This window comes from Vigna angularis, chromosome 8 (assembly GCF_016808095.1).
Source record: "Vigna angularis cultivar LongXiaoDou No.4 chromosome 8, ASM1680809v1, whole genome shotgun sequence".
Lineage (NCBI taxonomy): Eukaryota > Viridiplantae > Streptophyta > Magnoliopsida > Fabales > Fabaceae > Vigna > Vigna angularis.
The window spans coordinates 30769740-30783105 of NC_068977.1; the positions used below are offsets into that span (position 1 = coordinate 30769740).

Genomic DNA, 13366 nt, shown 5'->3' on the forward strand with positions numbered 1-13366 from the left:
ATTATTGAAATTATTTTAATTTAACTTTTTTATATTATTGAAAGGTTTAGGTAATTTGTGAAAGCTATCAACCATAGTTTGAACCAAGGGATTCAAAACAATTGTCATTTGATTCAAAAACACATTTATTATTTCATTATTACTATCATCACTTTGTTGTCTTATAATATTAATTAAGAATACATTAGATATCCATGTCCTTATAATATCTAGTTGTACACTATGTCTTCATATATTGTTCATTCAATTGGAGCTCGGGATAGGTAACGCAAGCATACGCATGGTTATCTCTCGTTTAGGTTGCATACAAATAACCCAACTTATTTAATGTTACCCCCACCATGTAGCACGTTTTGTTCTTGCGTTCACAAGGAGTCCAACATAGGTGGTTGGTTATATGGTTACTCGTTGTTTGCATCAAGAACATGTTTTGACCAACAATTTGACCACTAGTAACTCTTGTGGTTTATTCCCCAGCTTGACTGACATTAGTAAAAGGAGGCGACATAAACTCATTACTTATTGAAGTTGTTGTCATTTGTGTATTATAAGACATGATGATACGATATTCTATTTAGGAAAGATTACAATTATTTTTTACTTTGAATTCCTTAGAATATGAAAAAAAAAATCAAATAAAAAACACAAAATCATATAGAAATTGAAGGACACCACGATCTAACATATTGATAAGTTAAAAAAGATTTACCACAAAGATGTTAATCTTTAATAAGAACCTATATTCTAAAACAAGAACCAAAAAAATAATCTCTTTTGATAAAAATCAAATTCAACATATGACTAAAAATTTCTACATAGGTTTTGATTTCCATATTATAAAACTACAAAAGTTCATGAAACCCTAAAACAAAGAGCAAACTCCAAAACATAAAACAAAAACTAAAAACATAATTTTCAAATGCAAAAGAGGGTTAAATATGTTTTTAGTCCCTCAACTATCAAGCGATTTTGTTTTTCGTCCCTATTTCAAACTTTGTATGCTTTGATCCCTCTTCTTAAAGAAATCATAATTTTTGGTCCTCCAAAACTAACACCGTTAAATTTAATTTGACGTGGGTAACGGTATGCCACGTTTCTGTCATGGTAAAAATTGAAAATATGTAAAAATAGTCTGAGCTGGCTAACGACCCTCCTCCCTCTCTCGACCTCCACCCCCGACACCATCACCTTTGCCTCGGCCTTTCACCTCAGCCCCACCGCCCTCCACCGCCCTTCGGCGACCTCCGCTGCCCTCCACCACCTCTCCGGAAAGCCTCTCATCCTCGTTCTCTCCGTCTACAACAGTCTAGTGGGTCGTTCTTCAACTATTGTAAGTTGTTTCGCAGAAAATAAAAAACTTCTTTTATTTCTTCGTTAGCTGAGGGAGAAAATCTGGAAAAAAGACTTGATTTTTATCATACCTGACGGAGAAAATCTGGAAAAAAGGAAAAATCCGACGCCGTCCAATTAGTTTGGGAGCTCAACTCGAGCTTCTTATTGAAAGTGTGAACAAAGACTTGATTTTTATCCTTGCTTGACACTTGAAGCTGCTTCACAAAAACAGAACTGGTTGTAATCAAACGGGATGAGGCAGGACCAAGCAAGATAAAGGAATCCCTGTAATACCCATAACGGAGTGTTGCTGAAACTGCAAAATAGAAACATAGAGAAAAAAGGAAAAAAATAAAAAGGCAATGCGTTAGAAAGAGTGATGAAAGGAGGGAGGGAAGATATTTTTCGGGCAATGCGTTGGGACACACTTGGGATATTTTTCGGGCTGCAGTTCTGATGCACTCTTGGCAGATGTGGTTGGTGACATCGCCACGACACATGAAGGAGATGTAAATGGTTTCCTTGCCGTCTCCACCAACCGATTGGTGTTGAAGAATAGTGCAGTGGTGGCATGCGAAGATAGGGACGGGAGGAGGGTTAGGAGGTTGGATTCGTAGGTGCTATTTGGAGCGAAGGTTTTGTTGCTTGAACAAATGTGATTCAAGTAGTAAATTTCAATGGCGTTGTGATATGCGTGGATGAGTTTCTTCTCCGGAGCGCGATTTAGGGTTGAGTTTTGTCATGGTTGGCGACGGCGGCTTGCACGAGAGGTTGGTGGTGGCGGGCTTGCGTGAGGACGAAGTTGAAGGGGAAGGTGGTGGTGAGGAGCAGAGAAGGAGAAGAGGGTGGTGAATAGTGGCACACCGTGAACGTGGCACAAGATTACTGTGAAAGCTGGTATCATGTGTGGCAGACCGTTAGCCACGTCAGATTGGCACAAGATTAAATTTAACGGTGTTAGTTTTAGAGAACCAAAAATTATGATTTCTTTAAGGAGAGGGATCAAAGCGTACAAAGTTTGAAATAGAGACAAAAAATAAAATCGCTTGATAATTGAGGGACTAAAAACATATTTAACCCGCAAAAAAAAGCCTAAAGTCCAACACATAAAATAACACTAAAAACATAATTCAATGAAATCTACAAATACTTTTATTTTCCTAAAACTATTCTATAATTGTGCTCCAAGCCATGGCCTCATGCCTTTATGTCCATTGAATGTCAAAGGCTCATCCTCAATTTCTTCTTGTATGGAGTCATAAAATAATTCTCCATCTGATGTAGTGACAATTTGGTACATAAATAGAACACTTTATATACTAATTAGACTTAATTGGACTTAACTGATATAGGAAATGAATGGGTGATAATTTTATAATTAAGTAGAAGATTTTACATATCTATTAGACCAAGAATGGATATAGAAAGTTAACCGTAGTGACATTCTGATAATTAATAACAATTAAATAGAAAATTTTCTATACCGAATAGATCTAGAACAAATATAGAAAATGAATTTCAGACGGGGACTAAACCCTAACCCTTTTCACGACAAATCATTCCATTTGTTTTCTCATCACCAACTCTCCATTATCTCTATTACCATCCGTCATCTTCAACTCCATACTCATCATAGTTTTCATATAATAATTTTCATCCAACCATTCTTTCCAAAGCTCTATCTATCTTAGTTAGCACCCATAAACAACACAAAATTCAACAAGACTTTGGGAATCTTAATGTTATAACAAAATTATCAGAGGAAGATTTCTAAAGGATCCTCACATTTGTTAATGGTAAAGAACGAAGCGCCAACAACATCCTAATTGTTGTGGTAGCCACGATCGACAACAAGATTAAGTGGTGTCACTCTCAGTGCAATATTAGAGGGGATTATGATTTTGGCGAGGAAGAAGGAAGCCATTCCTATGAAGTGGAAGGAGTAGAGAGGTTGCGCCAAGGCCAACAACGACTTTGACGATGGCGGCGAGGTAGCGCCACGCCTCTGGTTTTAAGCAATCACAACGTACTGGCAACAAAGCATGAGAAGATAAAAGCCTGGGAGGGAGAAGAGGGTTGTGCAACAGTACTGGCAACGTTCTTGGTTTTGCTCTGCATTCATGACTACTGTGTCTAAGAATTATTATACTGACTGTGGCCTTAACTAGTATGAAAAAGAAAAACTTCCTATACCAATTATGAAAATATGAAACCGTTGTAGAAGAGTGAAAAATTTTTATATTGTGTATTTCTATATACCGGATCTGGATATCGATTTTTTTTTTTAACTAGTATAAAAGGAATTTTTTACATTATTAAATTTTTTAAATCAACGTTATGACTAATTTAGAAAAAAATAATAATTTATGTATATATTATGTAAACGGGATAGATTAACCCAGTGTTCAATATAATTATATTTATTCTTTGTTGATTAAAAAAAAACTTGCTTTGATGTTTGTAGGCATAAACGTGAGTAGGAAATGTGTTTGGTTGATAATCCCTACCATGTTATGTTAATTGACTGTTTATTCCACTAAAAGTTCCACACATTAAATTATATATTCTGTCTAAATATGTAATAAGGAGTCTTTATTGTAATATGAATTTCTCCGTAACAACTTTTAAAATATAAAAATAGAAATACATAAAGTTTTTCATAAACTAAAATGGCATTATACGTAAGTTAAAAATAACTTTTTTAAGAAGCTACGTAAAAAAATGTCAATAGATTAATTTATTAATAAATTAGTTTTAATTTATAGAGATACTAATTTCAGTTTTTCCCTTCCCAAAAGTTCTTGAAGAGAAATTCGGTCATACATATTGTCAATTAAAATAGAACTCACACTCTTTCACATTTTGATTTAATTTTTATAACCTATCGTTTTAATTTGAGAGTGAGTTTCATTAAGTAACAATGTAAATAATAAAAAAATATATGACCAATGTATAAATAATCAAGCTACATGAGCATAATTAAACGTTACATATATATAGAATTGGAATCAGTAAGGGCACAGCACTTTCAAACAGTCAACAAATAAAATACAAAAATTTATTGTTTAATGAACATACTTTTTTGACGATATATAGCTCGAGGGTCACGAGGACTAATATTTTATTATATATAATATGTCATGGTATTTAAAGTTGTGCATGGTAGAACCACGTGGGCTTGTGTGGACATAGCAGAATATTCACTACAAAAATTTAGCATTTTACCCGGAGTTTTTTTTCTTCTCAGTTTTAACTCCTAGTAAGTATATTATTCGTGGTTGAAAAAATTACTGGAAAAATTACCGTTAACAAATAATTCTCAATGGTTTTGTGTAAAATTGTCACTAATTGCAGGGCTTTTTGAAACATCGTCACTACTTGTGGGGTTTTTTTGAAGAATTGCCTCTACTTACAGGAGTTTTATTGCTGAATTTACGTAATTAAGATGAAAATAATTTAAATTTTTATGATTTAAATAATTTTATCAAAATTAATTATTTATTATATAAAATAATAAACTAAAATTAAATTTTTTTATGATGCAAATAAAATAATAAATCACAATTAATAATCTGAAACCAAAATTAATTATAATTATAAAAAGTAAACTGTAGAAGTTAGAAATACAATTAATTCCTCAAGTTAAGAAATAACATATTTAATCCTAAAATTTAAAAATAAATATGTTATGAATAACAATATCTTGGTGTTTTTTTATCGTCTTTATTATTTGATACATTTTCTGGATCAGATATCTAAATATAAAATAATAAAATAATAGTTAATTAATAATATTATCAGTAATAATTGTAAAATGTTAAAATATAAAGACAAATTCACAGAACTTGCACTACTTGCTATCCAATCTCTACTCATTTCAAATTAGTATACCATTGATACTCAAAGCATTACTACTGAACATATTACAATCATTCAGTGCATACACAATCACACACATCCAATCACTTCATTTCAACCAATACTATCCAAGAAGTATACATAAATTCCAAAATTTACATTCGGACAACCATACTAATTCAACATACATACATATATATTTATAATCAATGTACTCATCCATACCAAGCTTCCAAATTTCACTTGTCAAGACAATAGAGTTTTACTCATAATTAAGCACTTCCCATGTTAATTAAATTCATATAATAGCCAGATTCTATGCAAACTGATAACACACAACAACAATACAACAATTGCAGAAACTACAAAATTCTAAAACAGCAAGACTTTTAGCAAATTTAAGTATCAAACAACAATACTTTCTGGTGCATAATTTTAAGTCAAATAGCAAGCATTTGATGCAGGATTTTAAATCGCAAACAACAATGACAGCAAAGGCAGAATTATGAAACAGCAACAGCAATGACAGCAAATTTTACAACAAAGACAACAGATTTTTGGTGCAGTATTTTCATTGAAAACAGCAAATAAAAACAGTACAGTACAGAAACAACAATATAAAACAATACAGAACAGTTAAAACAGTAGTATAAAACAATGCAGAAACAATCATTAAAATAATGCAGAAACAGTGTTTTAGTGCAAAAAATAACCTAAAAGCCTTGTGCAAAACAGCAGGGTTTTAATTAAAGATATTGGGTTCAAAACAGACAGATGTTTAGAATATCTAGGCTAATGGCAACTCTTTAGAACTTTTCCTGTTTTCAAATTCTTATTTTAGAATAAATTTGTTTTATTTTCAACAATTAGTTGTTTCGCTAAAGTGGTATTAGTTTTAGCCTTGTAGTAGAAATTATGATTTTTATACCCGTTTAGTTGACTTTTGTTTTGCAGAAAAAAAAGTTTCAACTGAACAAGCATGGGATTTAGACCATTCAAGTCAGCTAAAGCAAAGAATTCTAAACTAGCTGCAGCTGCGGTAGCTTTAGTTTACTACAGTTCACCTGTAGTTAGGAGCAATCTTGTAAGTTGAAACCTGTTTTAGCCTGTTCACATTTCATTGGACTGTGACATTGTATAATTTGAAGTTCTATAAACAGGAGTCAACCACAACACATTTTAAATAGTTCAGTTTTTAATTTACCGTTTCAGTAATTTACTTTTATCATTTTCCAGCAAATGTGTTCCACTTCTTTGCCTTTCAATAAAATTGCCCTTTTAGATTCTCTGTTGTTCTCTTTAATGTACTCATTCATACCATTTTTCTTTCGGCATTTAATTTAGGCCACCATTTATGTTCCATGCCAAGGTCTTCGATAAAGAAATAAACTGTCAACACAGAAGAATTCATTCAACAAAGTGGTTTGCTTTCTATTATTCTACAAATTTAATTTTACTTTTTAGTTTTTTCATTAAGGATCGAATGCTTATGAGAATTGGACCACCGATTGGTTGTCCTTCCTTCTCACATAACAAAGACACCAGATTTGATCTCTTTGCAATTGAAGCATGAATAGGATAAAGAATGGATAAAAGATGATACCTCCCAATATTCTACATGGGTGGGTGTGGCCCTGTCAAGGTCCAGAAGCTCTTCCATTTCCTTTACTGTCAAACCTGAACCATATAATTCAAATTGTTAGGTAAATTGTCCAACAACATTGGTATTTAAAGCTGGAAATCTTTAATCATACTAAGGAAAAGGTTCAATGAGTTTTCAAAGGCCATTACATTATAATCTTCATCAGTTAAAGGAAAGGGAAGATATGAACTGCTATAAATATAAGTATTAACCTTGAACACCATGTATGGTTCATTTATTTCTATATCCAAATCAGCGGATCCATTGAGATGCTTGGTTAGGATATCAATCGGCCTGGCACGCCCTTCACGCAATCTAATTTCGGATCTAACCTTGCTTTGATCAAAATGAAACTGCATATGAAATTGTCTTGATTACCAGATTGCAAGTATCACAACTGAAAAATTAACAATAAATGAAAGGAATTCAAGGAACATACCTCCTCTTCTCTTTTTTCCCAGTCATGGAACTCAGCTCGTGCACGCTCTCTAACTAACAGTGCCTGTGAGAGAGAATATGGATAAGACGTAATAGTTTATGCACTTACAGGATAGGGAATAATTAGCATGTCATACTACCATATACCCACCACAGCCAGGCACCAGCCAAAAACATGAGTGTCAAGTGTTAAGAAAGAATTGTCCATCCAATAGATTAATGATAATTTTTCTGATAACAGATTATAGGATGAACTTATCATTTCTTCTTCATGTCGTGCTTTCTCAAGTGCCCTTTCTTTCTTCTCTTCTTTTTTTTACCTTTTCAATTTCTGCCTGCATTATGATTTTTACCAAGAACTTAGTGAATAAAGGGAAGACAGAGATAATGGTTAGTTGTTTGACAATTTCATCATTATAACTTAGTAAGGCTGGAAGGCAAGAAGCTAGAAGCTACAACAAATATTTATTTAGTATTGCCTACAAAGTAGTAAATATTTATTTTTTCTTTTGCAGAAAAATGCATACCATCCGTTCTCTCTGTCTCATTTTTTCAGCTTTAACTGAAAATGCATCAATAAAAAATTCAGAGAAAGAGACTTCACCTACGATATCATCACCAACAGAGGAACCCGCAACAGGGGACAAATACAAAATTCATCACAAGTTTTGTAAAAACGACATCATGCAATCCCAAATTAATTTCTTTAATCAGAATGTTGAAAAAGTAACCAATTTGTTTCAAAACTTAAAAGCGTAGAACATTATACGATTAGAATCAATGATATCGCACACATTTTATCAACTGAATATGCGTACTAACAATACCATAAGTACAAAACAAACAAGAATACTTCAAAGCATCTAAACAACCAAATACCTCTCTTGCTCCCTATTTTGTCGCGATGCACAATCCCTCTCAAGTTCACACTCTGCCACCAACTGTTCGTCAGGGTTCTCACACCATAATTGGTGTGCATCCTTAGGAATATCTTCCAACAATTAATGAAAAAAAATATTGAAACGCTGTTAATGAAAGGAGCAAGAAATTGAAAGAAAATTGTGGGTGAAATAGGTACCAACCGCATCACAGGAGTGGGTGGTATGAGTCTCTCTTCGTTTCTTGAGAAGAGACTCTTCACATTTCACCTTCTGATGCCGGCTAGGTTTTTCCAACCTTTTCTGCGTTTTTGGAAGAGGAATTTGAAGGAGGGGAAGGCCAAAGAATTAGGGAATCGAAGAAGGGAAAGCCTGTGAAGTGAAGATTGTCAAGAAGGAGAAATTCACACGCGAACGATTGGAAAAACGAGCGATGGAGATGTAAAGTGAAAGCATGGAGATGCGAAGCGAAGTCGAGAGACAAAGTAAACAAGATGAAAATGTGAAATGAAGGCGCAATGGCGAACGAGAAATTATGGTTGGGAAACATAGAGGCAGAGTTGAGAAGTGGAGAAGATGGAAAACTTGAACTTGAACATAGTTGCGGTTTCTTTATAAACCGCCAGAATGTTATTATTTTTTAATAAACATAGCTGCGGTTACCGCCGGAAATTATGAGAGGTTATCGCCAGAAAAAAACCTCTCCTATTGTTTTTGTAGTGTTAAACCTAAAATTTTCTAATGTCTTTCATTGAAGTTTGAAAGAGATAAAAGAGAAAAAGATACCACGCAAGAAAGTTAGTAATTAACTATCTTATTCAGTCTTTGGACTAGATTTTATTAGGTAATGCAAATCAAAACAACAACATATGATTGCATTAACCAAAATCTGATTAACTAGAGATATTCGATTCAAACTACGGACTTAATGACTTTATCAGCTTCAAAAGCTGGTACGAACACAATATCGAATGCTTCGTGCTCGGTGAGATTCAAGCGTCTTCCACCCTCACCGTTCTGTGCATCAAATCTCCCAATATCCAAGCAAGTCGGTGAGCCAGTGATGCAGAACACAAGCTTGTACCCAAATTGGTATTTCTCAATGTGAAATTTGCCAGCAAAAGTTTGTTGCCCAGGATGGCCTTCGGCACCACCAATTCCCACACACGCCTTCTGGATTGATTCGTCCACGAACACTGACCACTTGGAGGATTCTGCACACCATGGCTTCTGTTTGAACTCGATGTCCAGTTTGGTACCTATAGGGATGTTTCCAAAACTTGAAATTAGTAAAGAAGATCATTTATATAAAATTTGTTAAGAAATTTACTCTAAGTCTAATTCAATAAAGTAAAGTTTAAGAATAAACATTAATAAATAATTTAATATCAGTTTAATAACTGGTAAAACAAAATATGATTAAGATACACTCTAATTATAATTTTGAATAATTTAATCTCATAAAATATGTTATTTGTAAAGTAAGATCTGTTATATATTATAAATTGGCATTTAGTTAATGTGTAATTATAAAGTATTGATGAGTACCTGTGAAGATGATTTCAGGACTGATTCCGGGAATGGTGAATTGCACAGGGAGGCCACGGAAGATTTCTGAGTAATCTTGCAGGACAGTAAGAGGGCAGTCTGAGTTTCCAGTTTGGCCAAGTTTCAATCCACCACCAGGTGGACCACGGATTGCTGGGATGATGTAGTATGTAAAACCTGGGAAAATTGGGTTCCCATGTATGTCCACAACTTGTTCAACATCATCTGAGAAAGCTAAGGGAAGGTTGGTGAAGAAAGCAAGGAGGGGAAGGAGGAAAGAGAGAGCAAGAACTAGGGTTGGCTTCATGGTGTTGTTGGAGATGTTGTTGTGGATTGGTTTTCGTTCTTTATATAGAAACAGAGATGCACGTGTTTCTACTTGAAAAATTATAAGATAATATGGGTTAGGTATCCAGAGCTCAATTTTGAACATAGAGAAAGGAAAAAAGAAAGAGCTCATAATAGGAACTCGTTGCAGCAACAAATGTAAAAGGATGTTAAGAATGGATATAGAAACAAAGGTTTGTGAGAGCCCAATTAAAACGCACTCAGGATTCGTTTCAGTGGAGTTCACGTGTTAAGAGGGGGCTCGACACTCAGATGATGGACGGAAGGTATTGGAAGCTGAGCGGACGTTCGTATTTGACGTTGGAAGGAAAATTTTGAGTTTTTAGAAATCTACGCCATTCTCTGCATGCAACCTCTCTTTCAAACTCTGATATTTCATTTTCTCCTCTTCTCACTACATCTTCATCTTCTCTCTACCAAATCTCACCCTTGCTCTTCTCCGATCACCATTCAGGCACCGTAGAAGCACTTCCGGCGTCAAGAGCTTCAGTTTGAACCGATCGGTTTCGGGTTCTGAACTGGTAAGTTCTTTTTCTCTTTAGCCGTTCATTTTCTGGCACATGTAAACCAATGTTCTAGATTTCATAAGTTCATCTCGTTCTGAACCATTTTTGGTCTTGATTGGTTTAGTTATGGAGAATTGTTGAGTGTTGAGGGTAGAAGGACTTGTAGTAGGGCGAACCGTAATTCTTCCTCTAGGAACGTTCGTTCACGCTCAGAGGTAAGGGAAGCTTATCTAATTTAATTTGTATGTTGTTGTATTGCATGAACGTTCGTTGAGTTGCTAAATTAAAATGAAGCATGATTGTTGAGATGTTTGACTATATGAAATATGATGGTTGCTATGTTCGGATGTATGAAGTATATGAAATTTACTATGATATGAATGTATGAAATTATGAAGATATATGGTGAGAATTGAATTGAGATAAATGATTTCTAAGTATGAAATTTCTCCAATGAAAGTGTACGTTCGTCACTGAACGGTCCTTTACCGTTCGGTTTTTCTAATGAACTTGGTTAGAATTGGATTCTTTCATTTAGGAAGAATCCTAGTTGAGGACGAACGTTTTCGTTTCGTAATACTGTGCATGAGTGTTCGGCCAAACATAGTTGTTTTTTGGTATTCGGTTATAAACTTAAGTATATATATATATATATGTATATATGTGTGTATTTGTATATTTTCGTTTGTTTTTAAACACTACTCCAAATGGTATCTTATTATATTTATCAAGTCTTCTACTATAAGTTTAGTAGTGTTCGGTCTTACACCAAGCGCTTGTACTGAGTAGTGTTCGGTCTTACACCAAGCGCTCGTACTGAGTAGTGCTCGGTCTTACACCAAGCGTTCGTACTGAGTAGTGCTCGATCTTACACCAAGCGCTCGTACTGAGTAGTGTTCGGTCTTACACCAAGTGCTCATTCTCTTTTCGTTTATAATCTATCTTGATGCAAATAGTGTTCGTCTAACTTCAATAGTTTCTCTCTACCATGCTCGGTCATTGACTGACATTAGGATTTCTTAATGTAAGTTCAAATAAGTTAAGTAATTATAAGCGTACGGTTTCTTCATGTGAATTCTTCTAAGTATTATTCCTTGGATGTCTTGAAGAGTCTGTATCCATTGGTTTTGGCCTAGAGTATTAGCACTTGGCGTGGCCTTTTCGGTGTTCAGTTTGAGCTCATAAGGGTCAGTTCATTTAATTGGCCCACTTTGTAATTAACGTTCGTTCCATTCGTTTCTTGCGATATCTATTGCACTCGGTTTCTTTCTCAACCTGATAGTAACCCTCCCGGCCTTAGTCTGTTCTGGAACGGGAGACCTCTCAGTCACACTTCAAGTGTTCGGTCTCGTTAAAGGTTAAAGTTTAACGTTCGGTTTTGCTACCCTTGGTAATCCTTGTATAAATGGTTTAATTGAGATTATTATTAATGAAAGATGAAGATAATGTGATATGGATGAAATGTTTTGGATTATGGACGAGCGTTCTGGGAAGGAACGACTCATGAATGTATATTGGAATTGGTAAAGTATGAATGTGGGCATGCTAAGCTGGCGGTTCATCCTAATATTCTGTGAGTACTCGTTCTCATGTAGAGGATGGTAGGTCATGTGTGGGAACGGCAGGAGGTCCTAGTCCTTATGGTTAATTTGGAAAGATAGGACTAACCTCGGGTGGCAACTGTTGAGGGCATCCCAGTTACTACATCACCCGGGTGCACGAACGTCGTAGCTACACAGATTTCATACAGTCCGGACAGTCAGTCTAGTATTAAGCTTTTGCATGAACGAATGATGAATTATCTTGTTTGGTTGATTGTGTGAAATATATGTTTATACATGAATTAAATTACATAAGCTTACTCTATTTCTTGTCTTGTCATGTATTCCCGTTTGTCCGTCCTTGTCATTGCGATGATCACCCTGTGGGTGGGAGCAGAAGGAGAAGAGTTGTTGGAAGAAGCATTGGAAGAGACGGACGTGAGGGTCGAACCTTAGGACGCTCGGTCAGTTGTTGGCCTACTCTTTTGTAGAAGCGTTCGGTCATGCGTTTACTTCATATTTTGATTTGACCTTTCAGTATAGGAAGAGTTATAAGTCGTTCGTCCTATATTTGTAGCCTTTTGTACAATTTTTAACTCTCTGCTATTTTTGTAAGGTCGTTCGACTTTAACCGTATGTCCTATCTTTTGTAAGAACTGAGCTGTAATATTATTCAATGTGATCATTCTATCATATGGTTTTACACTGTATTTTTGGGATGTTAAGGTTCACGGACAAGGACTTGTGAAATAGACTGACAAGAGATGTGGGTAAATTATTTTAATATTTTTTTCTTAATTTAATAACTGAATAATAGTTAATTTATTAAATTTATGAAATATATTTTTAAAATAACTCAATTTTTAATCAAGAATAATAATTTTTGTAAATATATTTCGAATGTTATAGGTGGAGAAATGTAAAGAATTGGCACACAATAATCGACAAAGAGAGAATATAATTTTTAAATAAAGAAAGCAATTATTGGTAGTTTGATCCATAATGTTGTGAAATATGATATTGTAGAATTTTGAAAAGAGTTTTTTATCCGAAAATAAATTTTTTTACCAATAAAAATATTTTCTGAAAATCAGCATTTTCATTATTGGTTTTAACAGAAAGAAAATATAATAATCAATTTTGTTCATTTGTATTTAATCTAAATATTTGTAAGGTTCATGACAGAAGTGGATAAAATTAATTCAAATTCATTTATTATAAAATATTTAAAAAAAAATCGAAGAGACTATGTAGATTGTCTTATGCGACTTCTCA

General features: G+C 34.3%; 1 protein-coding gene across 1 annotated transcript; it reads right to left on the reverse strand.

Moving 5' to 3' along the window:
- Positions 1-8946: 8946 nt before the first annotated feature.
- LOC108343770 (kunitz-type trypsin inhibitor-like 2 protein) lies at positions 8947-10035 on the reverse strand. Its single transcript, XM_017582145.2, has 2 exons — positions 9697-10035; positions 8947-9407 (listed from the first exon to the last, which is right to left on the reverse strand). Exons 1-2 carry the CDS (start codon positions 10001-10003, stop codon positions 9061-9063), a joined length of 654 nt encoding a protein of 217 aa, XP_017437634.1. The 5' UTR covers positions 10004-10035; the 3' UTR covers positions 8947-9060.
- Between the last annotated feature and the right edge of the window lie 3331 nt (positions 10036-13366).

What these genes read in the sequence shown, in the direction of transcription:
- LOC108343770 (XM_017582145.2), bottom strand. Translation starts at nt 10,003, where the DNA reads ATGAAGCCAACCCTAGTTCTTGCTCTCTCTTTCCTCCTTCCCCTCCTT. An exon ending in TCCTGAAATCATCTTCACAG is followed by an intron (nt 9,408 to 9,696) that starts GTACTCATCAAT and finishes ACATCCCTATAG; the next exon opens with GTACCAAACTGGACATCGAG.